Source organism: Cinclus cinclus, chromosome 9 (genome assembly GCF_963662255.1).
Source record: "Cinclus cinclus chromosome 9, bCinCin1.1, whole genome shotgun sequence".
In the NCBI taxonomy this organism is placed as follows: Eukaryota; Metazoa; Chordata; class Aves; order Passeriformes; family Cinclidae; genus Cinclus; species Cinclus cinclus.
Genome location: NC_085054.1, coordinates 22,066,852 through 22,094,514, shown reverse-complemented (window position 1 = coordinate 22,094,514; position 27,663 = coordinate 22,066,852). Strand labels below are relative to the sequence as shown.

General features: G+C 36.0%; 1 protein-coding gene across 1 annotated transcript; it reads right to left on the bottom strand.

Moving 5' to 3' along the window:
* Positions 1-1,254: 1,254 nt before the first annotated feature.
* Positions 1,255-26,485, bottom strand: SLC35F5 (solute carrier family 35 member F5). The gene is made up of 16 exons (XM_062498231.1): positions 26,146-26,485; positions 23,612-23,753; positions 22,453-22,596; positions 20,476-20,538; positions 19,245-19,326; positions 17,714-17,904; positions 16,485-16,566; positions 16,072-16,159; positions 15,447-15,511; positions 15,013-15,117; positions 14,379-14,538; positions 12,821-12,911; positions 10,475-10,629; positions 9,958-10,046; positions 4,593-9,064; positions 1,255-2,163 (listed from the first exon to the last, which is right to left on the bottom strand). The coding sequence occupies exons 2-14, from the start codon at positions 23,744-23,746 to the stop codon at positions 9,965-9,967; spliced, it is 1,443 nt and encodes a 480-aa protein (XP_062354215.1). The 5' UTR covers positions 23,747-23,753; positions 26,146-26,485; the 3' UTR covers positions 1,255-2,163; positions 4,593-9,064; positions 9,958-9,964.
* Positions 26,486-27,663: the final 1,178 nt, after the last annotated feature.

Here is a 27,663-nt window from a genome sequence, read left to right as displayed (position 1 = left end):
GACACTAGAAGAAGAACAGAATTGTTATTCCCAACTTGCCTTTGAAAGCATATAGGAAGTTTTCAAGTCAAGTTGCTCCAAATTCTTAATTTGAGCTCCAGAATTCCTGTGGTTCATCTGGGATTATAAAATGAACTCCTTAATTAGACAGTAGCAAAGCAAGCACCATGCTTTGGTGTAAAAAGCTGCTTCTTCCTATAGCTGTGCAGTAATATTTAGGATCTCAGTAAAAAAAGAATGCATCTGTAGTTAATCCAGAAAACTCAGAAAAGCCTATAGTAAGTTTTTTTTTCTTTTCTATGAAGTATTTAGGTAAATGCCTATCATCTCCGAAGCTTTAATTATTAAAAACGCTAAAAGTTCAGCTGCAAGAAGAAAGGTCAGTGTCTAGCCCTGGTTAACTGCGGGAATCAGGGATGATAAACAGGTAAGTTAATTATTTTATACAGTAATTGCGGAGCAGGAGCCGCGGGATGGGCACGGCCGGAGCTCCCCCTGCTGCTCACAGTCCTGGGCACACTCTGCTATTCAGGTGCTCTGTAATAAAAACCACCCCGGACAAGACACCCAAAATCGCTGCTTGGCTGCCTAAGTGACCCGACTGTCGTGGCTTAACCCAGCCAACAGCCCAGCCCCACACGGCGGGATCGGGGGGGAATGGGAAGGGCACAAAAAGGAGTGCCGCGGGTCGAGACGAAGGCAGATCGACAGGGAAAGCAAAGCGCGCACGCAGCTCTGCGAACCAAGGAGTGAATTCCCCGCTCCCACGGCTGGGCGGGCGCTCAGCCAGCCTCGGGAGAGCAGGGCTCCGTCGGTGTCATGGGGACAAACGCCGTCCCACAGATGTGCCCTCTTCTCGCTGCCCCCTTAGGTGCTGAGCACGCTGCGCTTCGTCCTGCAGTGCCCCGGGTCCCCGTCCCGGCTGTGGCTCCTCCCGGAGCAGCGGCAGGAAAAGCAGAAGGGCTCCGGCTCTGGGCGAGCCCCGCACCATCACCCCGTGTCCGGCACAAACCCCAAACAGCCCCGAACCAGCCACGGGGAGGAAAATCGACCCTGCCCCAGCCAAAACCCGCGCTCAGACCAAGCTGACACAAATTACAACTTTCCACATCCCGGCTGACTTCAGCTAACACGAGACATCCCAAAACTCACCTTTAAGCCCAGCCCTAGTGACCGATTTTTAACTGATGATATAAAACACATTAAACAGTAACCCCAACCAAATATCAATTCCTGTTAAGAAAATAAGATTTATAATCTTTATTGTTTACTTACATATAATAAATATAGTACAGAACAAAAACATCACACCCATTGACTGTATTACACAGGCTGTTAATCAGAATACATTACATTTTCATTAGCCCTTTTATAGGGTTTTGGTACTGGATATTAAGAATTTCAATTTATAAACCTTTCAACGTAAAAACAATCTTCCAATTTCCACCTTCGTGCATGTTTCAAATATTCATATATATACTGGTTTTGTTAAAAATATATAAACATGGTTCAATATTTGCAATATAGGACTTCAATTTCCATTCATTAGATCTCTATTAATACAGAGAATTTCAAAATAATTAATATCTTAAATCTGATTTTAATTAAAAATACTTATTCTATTTTTTTTTATTTAACTGACCTCCCATCAGAAAATGAAGTGTCAGGAAAAAGACACTCCAGGCAAAAGCCAATGTTCACTTTTAGAGAACAAAGGGTAAAAGCTCTGGTTCTTGCTTCACCTGTATTATTCTGGAATAATGGAGACACAATTTGGTATAAAGAGGGCAGGAGGAAACCAGAGTTTCTGAACAGATATGCATCTTCATTTCAGATTTACCACTGCCATCCTGCTGTTTCCTTGGCTTAAAAATCACTGCATCAAGCCCTGATATATGTTTTTCTCTGCATGAATATCCTTACCATTAAATGGAAATTAGATTAAAATGCTACATTTCTTTTTTATCAAAAATAGATCAAGGTTAACACACTCTGAAATCAGGTTTTCAAGTGCAAATGCAATACACATCAGCAATTCACGTTCTGCTTTCACTGAGGAAAATGGTTAAAAGATGATGCATAAAGATGTTTCATAGAGGATACTTGGATATCTGGAACTTGTTGTGCTCCCAGAAGATCTGAATTATCAGCAAACTGTACAGACTTCAGGGGAAAAAAAAAGTTTTCTTCAGCAACTTCCACTTTAAAAGTGTAACTGAGAATTCTCTGAACCTCAGTATAAAATGCAATGCCAGAACAACCACCAAAACTATGACAGGCTTTGTACATCTTTTAATGCACTCAGGTTTCAGGAGTTTCATAACTCAAGGTGTCACAAACAATTTTGTTTTACTAATATCTACTCCAAAGAGACCTTACACAAATTTTAAATCATTACAAATATCCCTTCAGCTCTACAGTGCTGAAGTTGTACCTCATACTTAGTAGGTTTCTCTAATTCCATTCAGGTATTGTCAGCTCCAACACCAGGCTGCACTTTCCATGTAGCCTTGTGTAAACAGCCTCTCATGAGTGCCAGTTAGAGCATTCCTTTGTAACTGAATTGGATGGACTTCAAAAAAAAAACCAAACCACAAACAAAAAATACCTCCTAAGTCTCCTAATATAATTTTTTCCCCTTTTTTTTTTACAATCACAGAACTTAATTTAAGCCTTCAGCTTCAATATAATATTATTATTTAAAACTTTCCATATTAAATCAAGATCAACCAGAGAACAATCCAATAAACTACTGCCCAAACACTTCCTATGTGGAACTGGGCTATAAAAGAAATTAGCCCAATTATTTTACAGCATTTTTCCTACTTTCATACTAATACTCTTGATTTTCAATTAACATTTCTGTTTTAAATTTTTTAGTAGGTTTTTTTTTCTTCTTTAACAGGAAAGTGAAAATGTTTGGCAGGAAAGCCCCTGCTGTAACCCTAGTTAGAGGAAAAAGTATATTCTAAAATATTTTAGAACTTATTCATTCTGGCAGTGGAACTAACTTGATTGGTATGCAAGAGGTCAGATTTAAGTACAAGAGAATTATCACCTGTGACACAGACAAGGAAGACTTGTGGACTGGCAACATCAGTAACACACGGACTGGTATCATTGACAAAAATACAATAATTTGCATATAATAAAATAAGTTCTGTGCTAAATGGCTAATTCCCCTCAGCTTGGTAAGTATGGGGGTTTGATAGGTTTTATTTGGTTGGGTTTCTTAAAAAAAAAAGTGGGCAAAAAATCAGGAACATATGTGAAGAACTATAGAATAAGCAGCCCTGAATTTTTATTTCAGAAGCCATTTCAGTATCCAGTCATATTTCTTCTGTGGAACATAAAGAAGATTTATGCACCTTCCCTGAAAAAACCTTCAGAAGTTCATTAATAAAAGAAAGGGAACATTGGATGCAACTTTATAACTGAGATGCAGTTAAAGGACTCTGAACTTGTAGAACTAAACAGCTGCTTTCCATAAAAATCCTCAGAGAAAAGCCCTTTATGCTTTTTAAAGTAGGAAGTGAAAGCCAGATGGAATTCTGGATGCATTCCACATCATGACAGGTGTATCCAGAAAGGGTCTGGTTACCTACTAATACCAGATGTAATGACAAGAGTGAGAACACAGATCTCTTAAGTAGCCACATTACATGTCAGATTTACGTTTTATGTCAGATTCCCAACACCACAGAGGACTATGGCAGTCAAAATACAATTACACTGGCTCTACCTAGAGAGGAAATTCACTTTGCAATGAATGCATCAGGGCATGGAAATGGAAATGTCAAAGCAGAAATCATCAACAGGAAGCTGATGCTCAAGGCTGATGACTATGATCACACGTTCTCACTATGGACAAAAGAAGTATACAGCAAAAGTGCAGGGGTAAATATTTCTCATGTTACTGATTTTAAACAAAAATCATGTAGCAAGACAAATTCACCTTCTAAATAATTAAGCTGCATACTGGCTATGTGGAAATATCTTTTGTGATCATTAACAGTAGTGTGTTTACCATATTTACCAGCAAAATCCCTCCATTTATATTACTGAGGTCTTAAAGCAAACCACTCCAAATACATGCTGCAGACAGAAATACTGCAAAGGCATAAAGGTCAACCTGACTGCAGAGCTCTTTTCAATAAAGTTTTACTTTATTAATGCTGTCTATGACTCTCATGGGCTTTGGATCAATTCCCATTCTAGCCAAAGTAACTTTACTGGAAAAACAAAAAGAAAAAAAAAATCTCCCCAAAGTGACGATACTTTGTAAAAATTTAATTATATGAATTAATATATTTATGTTAGAGATTTGTACTGATCTGCCCCAGAATTAGATTATGTATTATTTCAGCACTGTCTAACCCTGAAAGTTAATGTCATTGTCATGCCAGAAGTACAACTTCAAAATCAGCAGAGTAACTATTCATTTCTATGGCAAAGAGGACAATAAAGTAGAAAATCACATACATTTCAGCATCACCTTAGAATGGATGTTTCTTCAAAATGTAACAAAATGTTGGGCAGAGTAAATTTTATTGACATCTTTAAATGCTCTTAACATTCTCATCATTATTTACCTGATAAGCCTAAGGAAATTCAACATGGAAGTTACATGACGTGAAATGTTTGAGTGAAATCTGGAAATGTTTAATGTTAAAAGCAGGAAATAGTTATCAGCTCTCACAACGTACGGTATCATCCATATTTCCCTGAGAAATCATGCCCTGCAATGATCATGTAAAACAAAACACACATTAATGAAACAGTGGATTAGATAGGGGAAAAATGCATAACAGTTTATGAATCACATAAATGCTACTGGATTTATAACTATTAAATTGCAGCCACTATATGCGACAGCCAGAACAGAAATGGTAACTAACTCAAAACTTATCCCAAGTAAGGAAAACTGATTCCAAGCACCATCCTACAGTTAGCCATACAACCCAACAGTGCTGTTCACATCAGTTTGTTTCTTGATTTTTGAGCATGGCAGTTCTTCACTTCATTTACACTCCGCCTTTCTGAGGACTATTTCCATATGAAATTCAAAGTGTGTCCATAAACTCAGTCTATCTCCAAAATTTAACTGGTTTTCCCTGTCCTCTGATAGCTTAGTTTAGCTCAGTAACATAATTTCCCTAAGATAGGAGGGTCTTTTAGTAGGGAATAAGAAAGACAACATTCAACACTGAGAGAAATGGAACCAAGAATCACAAAGAAATCGTTTTGCCACCTTATTTAAAACCATCACAGCTGTGAATAGCAGTACCTAGGCATGAGTATTGTGACAGGAATGACAATTACAGCAGCACACACCAAGAAAAGCAATTTGCAGGCTCTCCTGTTTTTGTTAGTAGTTCCAAGGAGGTCTGCCATGATTAGACCAAGAATCACCTGCAGCTCCCCCGGGGTTGAACAACAGCCCTGCCCCTTTTCCACAAAATACCCACAGGGACACCCAGGCTGTGCCTCAGCCTCCAGCTTCTGAGTCTGTGTGCAGTCCCTGCAGCCAGCTCCTGGCCAGCCAGACCAGCCCTGTCTTACAGCCCCTACCCCTCACAGGCATTCCCAGAGGCTAGAAGCCAAGGAGCAGGATGCAGTGAAGACTGGGAAAGCCAAAAAGCAAGCCCTAAGTGCCTTCAGGAGCACTCATGTGCCCTGGACTTTGTTACAGATGTGGCATTTCTATCCCTTGCTGAACCAGCATTACATCTGCAGCAGTCCCTTGTAGTGAACACATTTTCATTGTGACTAAAATCCAACACAAAGCGGCAATTTTTTGCAAAACTGAAATCCTTTTTTGCCTTTGTTTTGAATTTCAGCAAATTGCTTATCAAACTAGGTGAGACTCACCCTAGAAGCAAAGGCATGCCCTGTAGCTTTTGGAAAATTATCAGCATTTCTTTCATATATAAAAACCAAACAGCCCCAAAACCTCAATTGCATGCATGGAAGAAATTGTTGGTTGTCTCAAAGGATTACAGGAATTAGTTCAATAGTTTGACAGAGCAACACATAGTATTCATTTCCCATTTTGCAGGCCTGGGAAATCACTGTTCCTTAACCATCTAGTGGCAAAGAAATGCTCAACATTATATTTCGAAAGCATACGTGGTTCCTACATGTAAGTCAGAATGAAGACATCACCAAATTGAAACAGTAAGAGCAATGACAATATACACTACCACACAGAGGTAAAGCACTCATGAGAGCTCCTTCACATTCCAGTTGTGTCACGGGGAAGAAAAACCCAGCATGTCTCCATTGCATCAGAGGTACCTGAGAATCAAAGCTAAATCTCTTGAGCATTTACCAAGCACCCATTAGAGAGCTATGCAATTTACATTTCAAATCAGACATTATATTTATAAAATATCACTGTACTAAAAATCACAAGGTTTTGTAGAAAAAATCCCATCACATTCTATTAAATGCAGGAACAATGTTATGTCATAGCTTCTGTAATTAAAAGTGTAACACATTTCCTGTAACTACAGGGGCACCACTGTTTAAAAATCCTTTCAGCAAGGACAATTTGTTTTGTTCCTACTATTTAAAGAACTGTAATTTAATGCAAAAACACAGCTTAAGATACCTAGTGCCAGGAGATAAAAATATTTCATATCTTATTAAAAAAAATTAACACATTTTTGTTAATAACAAAAAATTTTGGAAAGCCCTGACTTTGAGTTTACTGAATGTTCTTCAACATTCCTGGGGTCAGAGACAGAAGAATATTCTCTTAGTACTTCTTTCCTTAACCTCTCAAATTAATGAGTAATGCAAATTAACAGTCATATACATGAGAGGCTATGATGATCTTGGACTTTAAGCCATGAACATAAGGGCAAATATAAATAGCAACTGCACATTTGACATTACAGATCCAATCCTGTTTGCATGACCAACTGCAGAAAACATAATAGAAAATTTTGCTACAAATACTGCCATTGCCCATCTGAAAGCAAACTCAGTTTTCCCAGGCTTAATGCACTGATGCCACAAGTCCCAGCTGATTCAAATCTGGAGTTCATGCCAGGTCTTAAATATTCTGCAGGTTCTCATTGAAACATTTCATTAACTGAAAAGAGACTTTTTTTTTTGTGAGTAGGCATTAACAATACTTCTTAAAAAAAGTTAAAGCAAACATCCTCCAAATTTGTCATAATTTTGAAGGTCAAATCCAAAACCTGTGTGCAGTCCCTGCAGCCAGCTCCTGGCCAGCCAGACCAGCCATGTCCTACAGCCCCTACCCCTCACAGGCATTCCCAGAGGGAACTCCACTGATCAAAAAATGCCTGAAAATTCTACCAAAATAAAATTAGTTCAACCTACTGTATATCCTACTCGTCTACTTGTGGGGTTTGGAAATTTAACCATGAAATTTAACTGACTTTCTTGTTGTTTTTGGGTTTGTGATTTCATTGTAGTTGGTTTTGTTTTTTGGGGTTTTTTTTAATATTTTATTTATCAGACACTTATTTTAGTGTCCAAGAAGGACTTACTACCTCATTTTAAAGAGATGCCTCAGATCAGCAACGTTTGTAGTGCAATCCAGTATTAAAAACAGGAAGGAAAAGCTTGATGAAGGTTAAATATTTGAACATAATAGCCCAGGATCATTTTGTCATCCTTCTCTACACACAGTTCTCATATTAAATTCCAGCTGCTGGCTCGAATTCTTCTATAAATGTAGAGCTCAAGCATGTTGCTTTCCTGCATTCCCTCTCAAATAAAAGTTTTATTACCAAAAGACCAAAATTGCTTTTGGAAGGATCATTACTGAGTGCAAAAACATGAATAGGTATTTCTGCTATGTCATCCTTCTGTATTTGTGTGGAGGGACAGCAGAAATACACTACATTATTAATAACCTTGTTGTGTGGAAGAAAATACTCCTGGCTAAAAATCCATCTTACATTCATTATAAAAAATATAAAATTCATCAAAAGCCAAAATTAACTTTGATCTAAGTGCCTTATAGGCCAGGAGCTGAAAAACAGCATTGACTAATTTTGTATATTCCTGAATATAATTAATATAGCTTCTCTGTATTAAAAAGGATAAAACACTGCACTGGAAGGAAGATAATTATCAGTTTTAGAATAAATTTATTAATACAGCTGGGGGGAAAGAAAAATCAATGCAAACACCTTTCCTTTTCATATTGCTTTGCAAATTAGTGTAGCATCAACCCACTGACTGAAAACTTTCACAATTAATTTGATCTCTTTCACAATGTGGCAACTACACCTGAAATTTTTCATGTCTGAGAGACAACAGGGATTGAGAATGGGTTACAGAACCAGTCTGTTTTGAAGCATGTATAAGAATGTATACCCAAATGTATTGCAATTAGAAATAATTTACCATTCACTGAAGTTTTAAACATTCCTGATTGTTGGGCAATTTTTTTGATTTTTAAACATCAGCACCCATTGCCATTACAAGGCTACTCAAAATGGCCTAAGACATTATATATGTAGTGTTCCAGGACCGTACAAAGATCCTGCCTCAGTAATTATAAGAATGCACTTAATAAATTATTTTTCTATTTTCATCTATTAATATGCAAATAGTTTATACAACATAAAAAAATTTAATTTGTACCTACTACAGGTAACATATCTATTTAGCTTTTCATCTGAAAGCCTGTAAGACTTGATGACCTGCAAACTTATTTACATAACTCACTTTAAAGTATCTTTTAAAAATAATATTGTCCAGCATTTAACAAAATTGTGACTTAAAAAAAAAGAAATCACTTAACAGCATTTGCTTTCTTGATTTTGTCAAGTAATGTCACCAGCTCAAGTGTTATAAGGCAAGGTGGCTGCTCAGATAGACTGACTCCCTATGGTGACAGGCATGTAGTAAATCTGTTCATTTATAAAATCACATGAAAGCAAGAAAGAAGGAATTTAGAGTTTCAAAAGAACTGAAACTTCTTATTTTTACTACAAAATTAGAGTAGGCACTGAAACATGATTCCTTAGGGACTTTTCCAGAAGATTGTCTCTTCGCTGGGCATCATTCCATTTTTAAACTAAGAAAAAGAAGAAGAAAAAAAGTTTTAAGGGTACATAACTCAGGATTACAAAAGAGGTATTACCATAAGTATTTGTTTCCATCCATGTCTTAAGACATCACAGTTACTGTTTTGGTTAGAATATTTTTAATTTCATCCTTAGATTTACACAACATTGGAGAATAAAAATATACTTCTCATGTAATTCTGCATGCATTATTGAAAATCCTGAAGCACAGGGCTAGGAGAGTCCTCAACTTTGTCTGCATTAATGCTCCAAGCCAGTATTGACAAACCATGTAATGTTCCTTTTAGACATTTGTGCAACCTCCTCCTAAAGTGGGGTGTTTTGCAAACTCTTCAGCTATTTTAGTCTACTTTCCCTATGCTTACCATGAGAAATATTCAGCTTAATATTCAATGGAATTTAGCAACTTAATTCTTGTCAACCATAAACACAGAGCTCCTTTCCACTTTCTGGACCTGTATCAAAGTCTCATGAAGTTCTTTAAGTTTCTCAAAATGGTTGGTATTTTTCATGAGCTGCAGTAGCCCAGACTGAGACCCCAACATCACTAAAGAGTGAATTAATTACTTCAGATGTCTTCCAAATCACCCACGCCAAGAAGTTGTATGGCTCTTCTGGTGTATTGACTCACATCCAGTTTTGGATGAACTTTATACCCTTCAGTAAAAAACATTTCAAAAAAATTGGCCAAGTACTGTGAGAATAATGCCTGGCAACAAGTAGTAGTAATAACTTTGACGAAACACTTTAAAACTCTGTCCATCAATACAGTACAAGACTGACTACATGCTCTTTAAAAATGTGTCCTTGCATAACACAAATGCCACCATGACAACCACTCCTCACTTTTCTGTGCATTGTTTGAGGTTTATTAAAGGCTTACCTTTTGTCTATGAACAGCAGCTGTCTCCATCCTGTGAAACATTATGCATAGGGATGAGGCTTTCACACTGCTCACTTTCTTCTGGCACTCTTAAAAGAAACACATTTATTTACAGTCATACAGTAATATCAAATTGGCTGTTATAAAGCCAACATAAGCACCAAGTATTCAGCTGTTTGAACTTTAGCCATCAAAAACATGCTAAGACTCCTTAAGTATATGAAGTGTATTCAAGGTTGCACAATTTTCACTTCATGTGCTGGGTAAATAAATTATCATAGATACATTAAGGGAAAAAAACTGTGACAACCACTAGGACTTCTTTTAAAAGGTAAAGAGACTTCACATCTTTCCCTTTTCTGGGCATTACATAGGTTAATAAATGGATTGCCAACTACTGCTATTAAGAAATTACTACACCTGAATATAAAATCAGGTGAAAACAGAGTGCAAGTATTGTGGCTTTCAAAAACATACAAGGCTAAAGAGACAGGGTTATTTTTTGTAACTGCCCTACCTCTGAATTCGATGCTTTCTACAAATAAAGGCAAAAATTCTTCTGATTCCCACCATCACTGGATCCCAGTTGTTATAGTGACACAAGAGAGTTGCAATGAAAAATGAAAAAAATACAGGTACTGCTCCTGCAAAAAATAACCAGGAAAACTGCACCTGGAATTAAAACACAAACATCATTCACTCAATAGATTAAAAAAGAATTAACGTGCTGTATAGTTGGAATGACTATTATTGTAAGTTTGAGATGCAGTTTGAGTTATTTTAAACAGTATGAGTTATTTGGTACAATTTCTATAGTTATTGCTTCTTCTAGGAACTGCATAACCTGCTCCCACTGATCCATTCTTTACAATGGAACACTCTGTTTGCACTGGGAGCTGAATGAAGACTGCTATATCCAACTAGTGACTGGTTTAGGTTTTCAGCTGTGCCTCTGGTGCCAAGGAGAAAGTCTCCTAGACATTCCATGAGTTAGAAAGCAATGATTTTTAAAGTCCATTCCAACCCACATCATTCCATGGTTCTGTAACTCCAAACCAAGGGCAAAAGGACAGGAAGAGGCTGGGACCTGCCTTTCAGTATGACAGAGCCATGAGCACGGCCCCCCCGTGTGGAGAAAAGATCCAAAACTGAAGAGTTTGGAGAAAACAGATTCAGCTTTGGTACCTGGCACTGATGATCCTCCTCAAATATCTCATTAACTGCAATTGTTAAGTAAGCCCTGTGTTTCCCAACTGATTTCTAATGAAATTCAGAACACGGAGGTTGCCAAAAGGAATCAGTCATTAGAAACATGGTTGCAATTTCCCAAGATTCAGATTTATGTTGGAAAATTATAGAAAAAGATACCCAAAAAGTTAGTAATTATGAATATTTCATAATTACAATGCCATCTGACAGTCACATGAAGGGTGCATGTATTGCTAGTTCAATCTTTACATTACATGGTGTGATTCTTGGGATGTCCTGTGCAGGGCCCGGAGTTGGACTGGGTGATCCTGATGGGTCCCTCCCCTTCCAGCTGAGCACAATTCTATGATTCCATGATTATAAGCTATGCCAGTGGCATTCTTGTGCAGCTTTCTAAGTAAAAACAAGGCTGGCCAGAGGCACTAACAGGGCAGCTTGAAGCTGGAACCTAAAATTTCTGTCAGGTTATCTGAGATGTGGACACTTGAGACTTCAGTGAGCACAGGACTTGGCTTAGGATATTCTGATGTCTGTATGACAGAGACAGACTTGCACAAATACACCTGGGCAAAAAACCTCAAAGTCTGCAGCACTTTGCCTTTAATTGGGTTTCCTCACTTGCGCTTCTAATATTAGTAATTTATTTTCTAAAATTTAAGACAGAAAGGATTTACTTCCCACAACATGAGTTAAAAAGGTAATTTGCCCTTTTGTTACCAAAGTCAGCTGAAAGTCATCCAACAGAGCTTTGAAAATGTTTTTGCTATTTGAAATGCCTCCATGTTGCATTAGTACAAAAAGAATAAATTAATTTTACAAGATCTGTGTTTATTCAGAATAAACAGCCAAGAGATTAAGCTGGGAATTAGAAAAGTGTAGTCAGTCCACTTTTCAGTGCATCCCAGAAGAAAGTTTAGATGAATCATTTTAGAAGACAATCTAGAATTTCATATTTCATATATTGATATATGTGTGTGTGTATATATATATATATATACACATTACAAATGTATTTGTACATGCAAACAAATCTGTGTACTGACACACAAACCTACATAAAAAATATTTTAAAATTATTTTTTTTTTTACTACCACCAGTAGCTCATTTGATCTCATGAAAGTGAATTTTGGGGGAGGAGCCTACAGATATTCTATTCCTTGTTTCCTTTACAGCTGTCACGAGTTATTCACCATCCCATAACAATTTATGTCTCAAGTGTGTTTGCAGATGTTTTAAGAGCAACACAAATACAAATGTTTTATTATTCTTGGAATCACAGGTAAAATTAACACAAAACATACTGCCTATCACATGTTCATTACAAAAGTATTTATTCAGGGTCTAACTCTTTTTGACTTCTCTTATATTTATCCTTTTATTTTTCTTATTTTCCACACTTACATGAAGTAAAAGCAAAATACAAGTTGTGTTTGGGGTTTTTTACTCCATTTTTATATGCATTAAGTTTCAGAAGTCTAAAGGTACTCATCACAATTTACACTTTGCTTTGAACAGCAAAGCCTCTTTTTGGCTGGAAACATTCCAAGGGCATAACTTGACTGTTTTCTTGTACCAAACAAACAAGCACAAGCTTAAAAGAATTTTATTAGAAGAAATTCTGTAAACAGTGATCAAAATTTAGTACTACCTTACCTTCTGCATGCACATGTCAGCTATTATGGACAGAGGTATTGTAAGGCTTAGAGCAAGTGTGCCTATCAGTGATGAGGTAAGAAAGCAGCCCCTAAAAGACAATCAAATAATAACAATAATACAATTTGATGACAATAAATAATAATTATGAGTCTTACTTAAAAGACAACCAAGGTAATACATCAAATGAGGAAGATATTTGATGAACTGTTAGTTACTGTTTAATAAACAAAAATTATCTCACACCATCGCACTCCATCATAAATCTGTGTAAGTGCACAGAATTCTTAACTAGGCAATGGATGTCTTCTGGGCTGGGAGCTTTAATTCCCATACCAATCTTTTGAGATGATAGAAATTTCCCCATTCCACATTTAGTAACTTCATCTAGAAAAATCTGCATTTTGTTTCCGTACCATGATTCTCTACAGCATTAGAGACTGCTTCTGAATTACAACCAACCTGTCCACAGAAAACTGTAAATGAATAAATGGTACAGAATCCAATAAAAATTTATCAGCAGGTTAAAAAAGAAAAGAGAAGAGTCACATCTATCCCTACATTATTTAGTTGGCAATATGAGGTTGGGTGGAGTAAATAAATAGGTTAAATGATATTATTTGTTTCCAAAAAAAGTAAAGAAGACTATACTAGTGGCACACTGGACTGGTAAAGAATGATATCAGCACAAACCCTGTAATTAGTCCCAGTCCAAAACTCTAGGGAAAAGGAGCTGGAAGTAAAACTAGCTCTTTAATTGACTGGAATATCATTCCAAGTAATTAAACAAACATCATGCATGTAAACAAATTGATATTAATGACATTAAACAAATATCATGCATATCTGTGCACACCCATGTACTTAACCCTACACTAGCACTTGATTTTGGGACAACATACAATGTTTGAGGTTTGGGGGGTTTATGTGTTTCTTATTTTGCCTACGTTAAAATTGCACTTAACCTGACACTGATACTGAGCTGCAGTCTAGTCTTATACACTAGATACAATCACAGAAATATTCTATCAACAAACAAGTTCAACTGCAAAGGAACATATGCTACAATGCATTTATACCTAGGTCCGATGTAAAAATTTGCCAATAAACAAAAAATTATTTAAATTCTTAAATAACTCTAAACTTGAAAAAAACAAACAAAAAATCCACACCCTCTAAAAAAAAAACAAAATGTTTTTGTGGAACTCCATCTACTACACCTTGATCTTTTGTTGCAGTATTGTCACAGAACTGTTACAACAGAACTCACACTCTCCTTTTGCTACTGCAACTCTGTACACAAAGTCTCTTTGTCTCCAAATGTTAATTCTGGAATAAGCTAAGCACACAGTAGTTTAATTAGGACAAGAACACATCAGCTACTTTTTAAATTTAGCTGTTGTCTTAACAGGATATTGTGACACAATGCAAAAACTTCACAAGCGGACAGAAAAAAAAAAAGGGCACAAACCCCAACCTAGGCAATTTTACATCTTAACATCAGAGAACACAGGAAAGAAAATAAATGTGAAATATATTCCACATATGGACTACATACCACAGCCAGAGGAACTCTGACAAAACTGTTCCAATAAGGCCATTTATAACAATGCACATCCATATCAGTTTATTGGGAAATTCAAATGCTTCAAACCCAGTATAGTGCAGCAGAAAAAACCCTGGCCACAGCAGCAACAGATTAAACAGTCCTACAAAACCTGAATATAAAACAGTATTAAGTAAATCATAATTAATATTCTTCAGCATAACCAAAATCTCAGCTAAAATCTATTTTGACAATTTGCATATAGAAAAGCAGCTATGAAGTAATATTTCAAATCTTTCAAAGGAAAAAAAAATTAAGAAATTTAACCTGCAATTCACAAACTAAATTTGTATCAGATATTTACACGTTTGAAATTGAAAAGAAAATAAAAGTCAGAAATCTGATTAAGTCAATGGGGTTGTCTGCATTCCTACAGGAAGTTACCTCTCAATGTTAAGGCTCTAAACAAGAAACAATTCACACAACCAGTCTCTAAAGGACTCATAACTGTAGCAGTAAGAGGCTTTCTCTATTTCCTTGGCTTTTCTAAGCCCCTTTACCACTCAAACACAGGCCAGTGCCTGAAAGCAAATCATTCAATCACACATGGAATTAAAACTTTCAACAGAGTTACTTTTGGTCTTACCAAAGAACATTGGTATGTCAAGTTTATCCTCCCTATCTACTTTCCTTTTTATCATGACTATGTAGACAGCATACAGCATTGCTCCTACAAGAGACCAAAGGGAACCTGGAAAAATGGAAAAAAAACTCCCTTGAGATATGCCAAACATGTTATGCACAGTAGGATCAACTCTCCTAAACCTCTGTTGATTACAGAATCCATTAGTAAATGAAAACAAGGGAAAATTGAGAAAGCTCTAAAATGTAAATACTTTCCCAATATATGAACAGGATGGAAAACTATGATAAATGGCAAGTCTTAGAAGTTGAAACTAAAAAAACAGATTGTGAAACGTTACATGAATAAGAGATATAGAGCTTGCTGTATGAGTACTTAGTACTGTCAGATGGTACTGATCACTGTATATTCCAAGATTAAAACCCATAAGTAAATACCTATTGTATCTTTTCCAGCAGATTTTTCAGATCCAGAAAGGTTAACCAGTACCACACCACCAATGCTAGTAAAAAAGGAAGAAATGCAAAACATTGCTTGAACTCGGGAATTTCTTTACAAAAACAGATAAAAGAGAAAAAACAAATACACAGTTCTATATTTTAGGCATTTTTAGTTAACCAAAACCCACTTCTAGTAAGTCAAAATGAGTTCTCAACTGCTAAGGCACGATCCCAAATTAAAACCAACAAACCCCACTTTTAACTTCCCAGAACACCAGGCATTTAACAAAACAGGCTGACAACACTGAGTGTCAAACCTCTTCCTTTTTCACCATTTACACAAAAGTAAACCAACCACAAATAAACAACAAAAAAATAAGTTAATCTATTTCCAACAGAAATTTTAATCTAATTTCCTACATGAGAATGAGATTTGGAAATGGTTGGTGATATGAAGCATTTAAAAATACTTAATTCAGTTGCTTGATTTATCTGTGAAACAAGGATTTTTAAAAAGTGATGGCTATCATTTATTGTCAAAATACCACAGGTACAGCAGGTAAGGTTGTCCTCTCACTGTACCAGGGAGTTTTGAACCAAATGTTCCCTCCCATTATCTTACCTTAAAATAACAGCTAATAATTTGGACAGGGTAAACCGATCTCCGCTGTTACTGGGAAAGACTGCAGCTAAGATTAATGTAAAAAGCCCTGCAAGAGAAATTCACAGGAGTTTATACAATCAAGTTTTGTCAGTATTTTGCTCAGAAAATTGCACAGCTTCAAAGCTATTACATTCCCAATGTATTCTTTAAGATATAGGTATAACTACAGAAGTACACACACAAAAAAGTAGGGGAATCATGAAGGCACCCTAAAAACCCTCTACAAATACAAAATTAATTTTCTAAACACACATATTCAGTGCCTTTAGGTAAAATGCATAGGTGAAAATTGTACACAAATACATTGTAACAAGATTTTAACGTTATAAACAGCCTTATAATGCACACTTGGTGGTGTAAATAAAACTTACCAGAGGTCGATGACAAGATATTAACTATGGCAACTTGGGTATCTGACAGAGCTTCTTGGTATGAGAAATTTGCCAAGAACCACTGGGGATAAAGAAAAATATTTTTATTATATGGGTTGCAACAACAGAGCTTAAGTTTCTCAGTGCAATAAAATCCTACTTTACCAAAAAAAAAAATTATTTAAGCAAAAATAAAATCAGAACTATATTTTTAGCTTAAAGAGACTTCTAACTTCTATTGAAGTGAAAGGCACATTAGAAGACAGCAGCAAACTTAGAACTGGCTCAAACCAACCACATTCAAATATGTGTTTAATAATGAAATAACTTCCTTCAGAACTTAAAAATAATTAAAATGACATTATAACAGCTACTCTGTAGCAACTAAGGGTACTTTTAACTTGTTTTGGAGTGCTTCTCCAATGATAACTGCACAAGGGCTGCAAAAAAATTTCAGCAATGCATGTGACATTAGTGAGCTTAACGAGAGTTTTTTTGAATACTTAAAACCAGCACACATCTCCACTGTTAAAAACAAGCATCTCTTACATTCAATGTCTAAAAAATATTTCTTAATTCCTCCATAAAGAAATAAAATGGCAAGTGTTTTCTCACTTCTTGATTAATAAGATCTCAAATATATTCTAAGGGAAGTAACCACTCTCTAGTCTTATGTAGAAATATTCATAAAGTCCAAGAAGAAATACATGTACATTCCAGTAGTGTCCATGAATAGAATAAACAGGATTTGTTTGGGACAGGAGGACACTACCCCAGAAAAAATCACATGACTATTTTCTGGTACGTGCATTGGTGGTATTATTGTTGTTGATGGTAATAATAAAACAACAATAGTGTTTAAAGAGTTCTACTTCCTGAGGCAAAGCCATGATGAGTCCACACTACACAGAATCCACTTGGCAGTATCAGTGAAGGTGCTTCTGGAAAAGGTATCACTGATCTGCCCTCTACATTTTCCTGTCTCAAAAGTCCTGCCACAGGAATCTCTTTCTCCCCCCAGAACTGAGGCATGATGCAGCAATATCTACCAGCAGATTCATAACTAAATCTTGCACATCCATGTCCAGCACAAGGAAAGTTTTACTTCTTTTGGTACATTTATAAAATAAGGTTTATAGAACACAAGTCATCTCAGTACTCATTCACTTTTATGCTACAAGTTTTAAATGCATCTTTGCTTTAGTTTTCTGAAAGAAAGGAGCACATACCACAAAGCAAAAGAAAAAGCTAATTTTTGCTACTTGGCTCGCAGTGAGTTTTCCTACAGTTTTTAAGATGGACTCCTGCTCCTTCACTGCTGGATATGACATGCGTGACAGCTTTGCCTCCAAAGCATGGCTTGATGGGAGCTGCCGGATCTCCATGATGTTACTGAACCTCACACGAGGCTTTTTGGGAGCTTGAGAGGAAGGAGAAAAAAAAATGAAAGGAAAAAAAAAAAGAAAAAATATTCATATTATTATTAAACTTTTTGAGCCAATACAATATGCGATTAAACTATGATATTGTAACACACCACTGATTACAATACTGCACAAATAACAGGTTCTTGTGAGGATAGAAGACATGCCATCATGATTTAATAAATGAATATTTTGCTATTCAGGAGGCCACTAATAAGACAAAGCACAATTAATTACTGTTTTCAATCAGTAAGTTGTCCACCCACAAAAACCTCACTGAACAGCACCACCCCTGCTCCCTGTCAAAAATACCAACGAAAGGTAACAACGTGTTTTTAGACAGGAATTATTCCATCTTGAAAAACATTATAAGAATTTCTTTAATTGTCTAATAGCCAAACAGCCAAAACCTGCTCACAACTATACCTAACTGTAAGGACAATATTTCATTCAGAAGATTAAAGTCCAGCAGACCTCAAAGCTTAGCAGAGACCATAAAGTCACTTGTCCTTTTGAAATCCACTCTCTAACCAATCTTGAAAGCTAGGATCAGGTTCTATTTAGAAGGTTATTTTAGCATCATTAGCTTCCTCTGTAAAGAAGACATTACACCAAATACTGCAGGCAAATATTAGCCTAAACCAATGTGAAACAACTCCTAATTTTGTAAAAAAAAAGTAAAGGGAAAGCTGCAGCTGGAACAATTCTGAAGTGACTGGTGTGTGTTGCCACAGGAAGCAGAGCCTACCAAAGTGGTTCCTAATTGTGTGCCATGTAGAAGTTAAGAGAGCTTCCCTTTCATAAACTGGGACTCTTTTGCTGAGGACTGGCTAACTGGATGTTTTGAAGCCAACCTTTCTACAATTGTCTGGGACAGTTAGGCCTGTTTCAGGTACTATCATAAGATAGTGAGGCTTAAATAAAACCAGAATGCACATAGACTGTTAAAATTCTTACTTTGACTGCTTTGCTCCTGCTCTATAAAGGACAATAGCTTGTTTTTCCAGAGGCTGACTCACTGCTGCTTACAAGCCCAGAAGGAAAGAATCACAAGTACTGAACCCAGTTGGTCCCTTGAGACAAACATAAGCTGCATCTGTAGTGACCAAGAAAGGTAAACTGAACGACAGGCCTATGTTTTCTCTACCTGAAAGTAAATATATGAGACTGCAATTCATGCACTAAGAGATTTCAGAAAGGAGAAAAAAGGAAAAAAGCAGGAGAGGGGGAAGGGGAAGCAAGTCCTGCAACATGACAGCAATTATCCTAAACAAAGAGAAAGGCAACTCTTTCACCAAAGAACTAATATTACAGCGTTCCAAAAGTCTTTACTCACTTTTCTCTGCATCATTACTATTACTGCCATTTTTTTCAGTTGGCAAATCATGAAACTTTACAGGAACATATAAAGGTTCACTCTGCAATGAATCAGTATAAGTAAAAACACAGTTAAGCAGGATACTTAAATTATAACCAGCAGAATTTATTTAGCAAATTAGAAAACTAAATAAAGAAAAGCTTGGTGAATAGTAAGAGAAACAGACTTAAAGCAGGTCTGCACACAGTGGATAGAGCTGTCAAAATTCATGTACATACAAAATATGTATGTTACATACATTGGTGAAACACAGTACTAAAAGAGAACTGTGCTCTTTTATGCGTATCCTCATGAACACAAAACTCATGGCCAGAAAATTCACACCTATTGACTTAAAATTACAAAATAAGCCATCAATATCACAGATATTTCATTAGCTATAGCTTCTGTCCAAATTATAAACTGGAAACATGAAATACAGAACACATGTACAAAAATTCACGTACTCACTTTCTTCCCACGACTCTAAAACCCCTTATTTTCTTCCCTAGACCTAAACATCAAAAAACTGTGGGAAATATCTACTATACATAAGACACTTAGAAGTATTTCAAGCAATTAAAACATTTGCTAACAAGAAAGTTTTAAGCTACTTGTTTAGATTAAATTAATAAACTGTAAAAGTGAAGTCATGAAAAGGATCTGGTAGTGGAATTTTCATTAGGCTTGTTTAGAATGAGAATTTTGGCAGATAATTAAATTCATGCAAAATTGCCCAAGTTTCTAGAGTCACATCTTAATGAATTCAGACAGCCAAGAAGATTTATTCTTAAATGCAGATAAAGTTGAAAATCCCCCAAAACTTAAAAGGCAGAATACATCTGAAAAAATGTCACTTCAAATAATTCTGTGTAAAATATCCACAGAGTAATCTGCAATACTCAATTGCTTCCTCCACTCTATTACAGAGATGGTACTGAGTAGAATATGAAAAGGTTTCCTCTGTACAAGAAAATATTTCTTTGACAAACTACTACAAAAACATTCAAGTAAGTGCTTTATTGAGCTGAGAACCCATATTTTTATAGTAAGCACTATCATTATTTGCAGTACTTATTAGTAACATATAAACATGTAAGTTATCAATCCCCTTTGACAAAACCTATTATACTTAAAACTGCCATATTTTATAAACAGTAGTTTGCCATGTTATTGTAAAGCACTGACCTTCATAAATTAAGGCACTTACCAGAGAACTGTTCACAGTGGTATCTGTTGCACAAGCAGCAAAATAACCCTCAGCATCTGCAAACTAATTACAAAAATTTTAATGTAATAAACTACCAAGGCAAGTTATTAGTAACTAAAATTTTTGAAGAGTAAAGTTTTCTATTACTTTTTCCATAATGCAGTCACAATTCTCTTTCTCCTCTCAGCCCTCCTCCCCAGTACCAAGAGGGGTTAAAAGTTCAGTAAATAATTTCAGTACTAATAATTTCAGTACTTCCTTGTACTTCTTGAAGGACTCCACTGAACTCAACTAACTCAGGTATGAATGCAGGATGAGGCTCTTAGATAGAGAAAACCTGCAAAATTCAATCTTAGGGACACAACCCCCACTAAATGATTGTGCATTTATTAACAACAAGCTGCTTCTTTCTTAATTTCATTGAGGCAAAGTTCCTTTCCCTCTTCCTTTCTGCCAAACCCGTATTCCCTGACCTGCAGCTTGCTGCTCTACCATGATAGAAAACAAGTTAAACAAAGCCTCTAATGTGGAAGAGAACTTAAAAGTAAGGTGTGAATTTATCCAAGCAATCATTGAAATAAAACCATATAAATGGATGCGTTTTCCAGACTAATAAACACAAGACACCATAAAGGCACTTGCAATAATTACAGAGTTGAATATTTAAATACACCCTTTGAGGAGGAAGGAATTTTCTAACAGCACATTACAGTCCCACCTGCACAGTTCTTTGGAAGAGGAAGAATGGGATTCCAGTAGCAGTGTCATGGGTGCCACATACAACATGTGATAGACTGGGCACTCTTACTCATTCCATTCCAGTTCATATTTCATTACTGTCAGCAAAGAAACTAAGTTCTGTTTATTCCCAAATTATCTTACGAAGATTCTGAACAATATCATGTATAACACATGCCATATTACACAGGAGCACTTGGTATTAAAGGCTGATCTAGGAAAAATGGTATCAAGATATCAGCCAACTTTAAATACTCTAAGTGTTTAACTCAGGAATTTTAAAAACAATTTTTAAGTTGTTCCTTGTGTTTTGTCTTTTCTTTAAAAAAAGAAAAAAATCACGTAAAAGTCATGTAACACTTCAAATATGTTGTGCCTACAACTGTCACTAACAGTGAAGTCTAACATATCCAGAAAATATAAAGTCAGTTTCTTTAACACAAGCTATTTTCTATAAAGACATGTTGATTAACAGCATGTTTTTGGATCATATTTTCTGTTTTTTTAAATGTGAGATTAGTATCAGGCCAAATGCTTTATTGCTTCCTGAGTGCTGCTGTTCAGCATTTTGAAACACTGGCATAGAACAACTGCTCTTCCCAGCATGTCTTGGAAAAAAAACAACAGTATTTCTGTCATATAAGAACAATTTTAGGTTCTAGTACAAACTATGTCTAACTTTGGAATGGGCATCAGAAAGTCACTCATGCATAAAAGCTATAAAAAATTTAACAACAACAAAAACATAATTCTACCAGCCTTACTAAATGTAGCTTTAAACCCCCCAAAACAGGCAGCAAACAGTTCATAGTTGTGCCAGAGACAAAAAGAGTCATTGCTAAAAATCAACTACAAAATTTAAGTTCTGATTCCATTGGTTACAGATGTTGGGGGATTTAAAGGGAACCAAGAAAATACAGTGAGTTTCATAAACTCTTGTTAAGAGGGATTATCCTCTGCAATTGCCCAGGATACAAAGCCAGGCTGCAGGGAACAATGATCTGGCCCAGCAGAGCATTTCTTACAACCCCTGACACATCACATATTGCTTTTTCTTGCCTCTCATCCTTTCACATGACAACTGTTATGGCTGCCATGTCTTCCTGTGGCATGATTCAGTTTATACCTCAAATATGTAACCTTTGCTCTTCTCCAGTCTCTATTTTAAGGTTGTTTTTTTTTTTTTTTCTGTACAAACTCCGACAAATATCACAACATCTACAGAGTTATAATACTTACAAAAGCTGCATGCCTTCCACGAAAACCACGAGTACACTGCTGCCTCCATGGCTTCCAAACAATAAATCCCAAGAGGTATAGAACAAACATAGATGCTTTTGCAAATGTACTGAAAAAGGGTTTGTTGTACCTTGTAAAAACATACTGTGGAAAGAAAACAATTGAAGTATCCAAAATTACCAAATAGGCAAGAATTCACAGAATGAATGGTCAGGTGTAAATATACAGTCCAGAACAGTCTGGCTCCCAAAATAACAGTGTTGTGAGTATGGATGACTAAAGAAACCAAGTGCCCCTACCTGTTTTGGGGGAACCCTCTCCCAAACTACCTCCAATGCCAAAAAATAGGAGCCTTTTTTTAAGAAACAATGCCACAGAAAGAAAACTATTTATTACTTGCAACACATTTATATGCTACTGAAATCAAATAGCACTGAAAATACATTTAGATACAAAAATTTTCTAAATCGAAGACCACTTTTATAAACAATAACATATTAATCATAAATTAGAGATTACTTTGGCTAAATAACATTTCAGTATCAAGAGTGACTCCACCAACTCGTTTCAAAAAGTGTTTTATTAATATCGCATGATAAGCACAAACATTTGTATATGCTTTGTTTCAAAACTGATACAGAACATAACTTAATGACAGTTCAGAAAATTGAATTGGAATTTATTAAAACCTCAATTTCCATTGCTAAAGCTCTGCTTTAAGTCCTAAAATTTAACATGGAATAAATTTCACAATGGTTTCGATATGGTTAATATATGAACTAGAAGAAATTACAGCGTTTAAACTCCATGACCTGAGTCCTTTAATCCTGGACTTCTGGATGTTCTAAACTACAATTCACCACATCACTTAGCCTGCCATGTCACAGCTCATCCACTAATTTTTGGGAACCATATGAGCATCATTTTAATCAATATGGCAATAACAAAATAAACTCCCTGGTTACAGTACAGTTATGAGTTTATGCTATTTAATTTTTAAGATGTCAGTAACACTCTGTCTCAAAAGAAACAGGCACTGAAGTGAACTTATCTGTAAGTTTTAGTGGATTCAGGCTGGTGAAACGAGCCTTTGATTCTCACGTTTCTGCTGCATCTTTCTCATTTATTTTCCCTCTAAAATGTGTAGAACAATACTTACAGAAGTGAGTTCTGAAGAGGCCACCCAGATCACGTCAACCAGGAGGAGAATGACAATTCCTAGAGCCATTCGCCTGCGCTGAGTAGATGAACTGCTCTGGGAGCTCATCCTGTTCATGATAAAAACCCACACCATTTGGAACCTGGGCAAGAGGGACACACAAATAAGGCACAAAAGGTTACAGTGACACACAAAAAAATAAACACTGGGGACAAATGTTTCATATATATGAACAGGACCTAATATGCAAGGACACACATAGCTGTGGTGTTAAAAAGCAGATCTTTGACAGATCTGGCAGGAAATTTTCAGATATTAGGGATACCTAGAAGTAAGTCTTGACTTTGCAAAAATTCATCAACTGCTTTAGCAATGAAGTAAGCACAAAGTAAGTAAAACACTTTTTGGAATTTACACTACAAGTTCTGCAAAATTTGAAACCACTACATTTTGCTAAGTTCAGATACCTTACAGTATAAATTAGATTGATGTATTGTAACAAATATCAAAAACATATTTAAACTTAGAGCCATTTAACAAATATTTCAGAGGACATAGGAAAACATTTGGGTAAATTATAAATACAAGAGGTCATTCAAGAGAAAATAGAATGTCAGAGAGATATTTATGCATATATTTTAAGAACCAATTTATTAAGAGTTCATTAACTACAGATGGCATAGCATACCATAAACTCAGACACCATCTCAGAGAACTACTCAAGGAACTGTTCAAGGAGCTGCTCTCATCTTTAGAGAGCAGTTTCTGACTTTGACAGTAAACAGAGGTCATCTGCTTTGCTAATACGGTTTGATGCATTTAAATTGAACTTCGTTTTTTCCACATGTGTCAATATACAAATACTTGTTTTCTTTTTCATTTACTGTTGCTTGCTCTCATTTTCATCTCATTTCATAAAACTATTTATGAAAGAGACAGTGCAACAATGTCCTCAGTGAGTGAGGAAGGTACATTACTTTTTTTCCAGAGTAGCCCATTCCTCAGATTAAGGATTTAAATGCCCAGATATGCACAAGCACGCTGGAGATCACAGCAGTGTTTTCTGCTTTGACTCATATCTCCATACAGGCTCTGCCATGTTCAAATCTTGACACTTTTTCCTCCATTTCTTAAAGGGTTTGGTTCAAAAGAAAAATGAACAGTTCCTAAAGTATAATTATACCACTAGATCTATGCTGATATATTCCATGTGTGGGCATCAGCTCTGGATAAGTACTCTGCTTTTTTGATAAAATGGTGAGACTGACAAAAGAAAGCAGAAATCTGTAAGTAGAGAGAGGCAAAGTTATGAAAGACTCAGCAAGGAATTATAGTTTCTACTTGATACAGAATAAAGGAGAAAACATTTGTTCTCAAAAAGAGAACAAATAAATGTATTATCTTAAACTTGAGGAAACTAACATAAAGGTTTTCATGCCTGAAAGCTTATAAAGGTTTTTTCAATTTTTAGGAATTGGTTTAACAAATACTACATATTATACTCTACAAACTTTGCCTTCATTTTATTATGACTAATAGCCTACAAGCAATTACATGAAGTTATACTATATATAGCCTGAAAATCACTCGTGTGTTTGCATAACATGCAGCTAAGTTCTGTGCTGCAGGCAGGAGGGGAGAGGAGAGCTATCTGGGGAGACAGGAGGGAAAGGCAGCAGCCTGATCTACTGGACATCTCCACATCAGATGCTCCCTCATGCCTACAGCTCTGCTGTTCTCACCACAGGCTGCTTCAAAGCACCCTCTGCGAGCAGAGATTACGCACAGATAACCTTCACATTCTGCAGCTGTTTAATCTTCTACTCAGCTTGTCTACGTTAGGCTTGAACAAATCCCTTGCTTTAAAATCCCTCAACGGGAGTGAAATAAAGGATGATGGAATATCCAGCACTTCTTAGATAAGAGGTTAGACAAAAAGTTATTCACAGTCTATGGACATTTTACACCATTTCTTCTGCACTTTTGATAAGTAGATGGTAAAATTCTAAAGAGCCCACAATAATGCCTTGGAAGTTGAAATTTTTATATGTTGCAATAAGAGCAGCTATTACTTTCTCATCTGACTACCAAATATCTGTTTAACATTTCTGTGTGCCTAATATAGCCTTTGCTTGATCCTTCCCTAACAAGGCAAAAAGCTTAACAAGCAAAGGTGACTACAAAGTGCAGCACAAGCACCGTCAAGCTAATAGTTGACTAAAAAAGTTACCAAGCAGAAATACTAAAATGCCTATAAAGTTTAGCAGAAATTCAAAAGCCTACTGAAACCTAAATACTAAGTTTTAGGACAGAATTGAAACTCTGTAAAACATCACACAGAAAGAAAAATGCAAAGACAGATTGAAATTACTGTTTTGAGAAGTTTTAGACAGACACGTTGTCCCACCTAGTAACAGTACTCATGAACTTGCAGTGAAATACAATTCTAGACTTTTTTGTTTGGCTTCTGTACATTGAGGGTAATATGCTCTGATAGAAATGAACACACAAGAACAAGACTTTTCTCATATTACCTTCCACAATAACTGTAATAAAGAAACAAAAGTGGTGCCTAACAAACTTCACACTTCATGTCAAAGTGAACGTAGTCTCCTAAAAAAAGAAAACAAAAAACAAAAAAAACAACAAAACCATAGCATGAAACATCATGTGCATAGATATATTGAGCATTTAGCTTTGCAAAATACTGCCTACAATTTCAAGTTCCACAAGTGTCTTCTGCAGCTTAAGTTCTAAGTGTTGGGGACATACAGATCTAGAACCTTAAGGACTGGTCTGCATCAAAAATTCCAGTAGGGCAGCCCTGAACTGCAAGAAAACAGGATCCTTACCTACTTTTGGTATTACAAAGAACACAATCCCTTCCTTATTAATTGACTATAGAAGGTTCACATGAGGAACAAGAACCTAATGATATTAAGTTCTGATTTTCTAAGCTATGCAGAGAAAGGCACTATTTCTTAAGTGCTTTTCCTAAGCAAAGAACTTAAACATTAGAACTAGGAAGGAAATGGAAGAACATATAGGCTTGTTTGCCTTAAAATAATCTAGAAAGATAAGGCACCTCCATGTTATGTCTTGTGAAAGCCCAGTATTCTTCTTTAAATGGATACAGCATTATTACTGTATTAAAATAAAACATCATCTTACATAAAACTTTTTTTTTTTAGTTTTTAAACTCAGATCCTATAAACACAATAAATAAAATCCACTTTAAAACCGTTATACAGGAAAATAAACATACAAAATAGAGCCATAAGTTTTATTGCCTGGAAGTGCTGGAATTATTATTATTATTAATATTATTATTATTAATAATGTGAAATGTTGCTAAGCTCTGTTTTAGGGATATCCTGAATGAACAGTCACACACTATGCTAAGGAGTCTCAAATTAGTGACCCAAACAGAAGTAGCAGCAAGGGCAGAATTAAACACTTACCCAAAATTAGCTTCTGATCACCTGTCAAGCATGGCTGAGAGTCTGTAAACTGTTAACAGGGAGCAATAGCTAAATTCATGCTTTTCACCCATTAGATTAAGAGGTAACTCAAGAGAGGGACCCCACAAGCCCACAGTTTATCCCCCACTGAAATCAATTATTTACACACAGCAAGTTCAAACCTTTTCCACAGTTTACCAAATGATCGTAACTGCTTAAAAGAAACCAACAAACTGGAGGATGCATTTTTAAAGATAAAAGCATGTAATTATCCATCTTCTACTCCACAAAGACAATGCTCACAATAGATCCTGAACATCAAGGCAATTAGTCACAAAATCACAGAATATTTTGCGTTGGAAGGGACCCACAAGGATCGTAAAGTCCAACTCTCACATGAATGGCCCAGGGATTGAAACCACAACTTTTGCATTATTATTGCAGGGCTTTACCCCTACAGAACATTTAATTTATCAAGTCCACAAAGTTATGATAAATGTAGCCACCAGAAGACATAGAGACTGCAATAAAAATTATGGTTTCAAAGTAAATATCATATTCTACTCTATTAATAGAGAAGAAACTTCAGCA

Excerpts from the sequence above, each read along its gene's own strand:
- SLC35F5 (XM_062498231.1), bottom strand. The coding sequence starts at position 23,746 with ATGGTGTGGGTTTTTATCATGAACAGGATGAGCTCCCAGAGCAGTTCA. Across the intron at positions 12,912-14,378 it reads TCAGAGTTCCTCTGGCTGTG|GGGCTGCTTTCTTACCTCAT; the intron begins GTATGTAGTCCA and ends ATTGTCTTTTAG. Across the intron at positions 10,630-12,820 it reads CTGACATGTGCATGCAGAAG|GTGCAGTTTTCCTGGTTATT; the intron begins GTAAGGTAGTAC and ends TTTTAATTCCAG.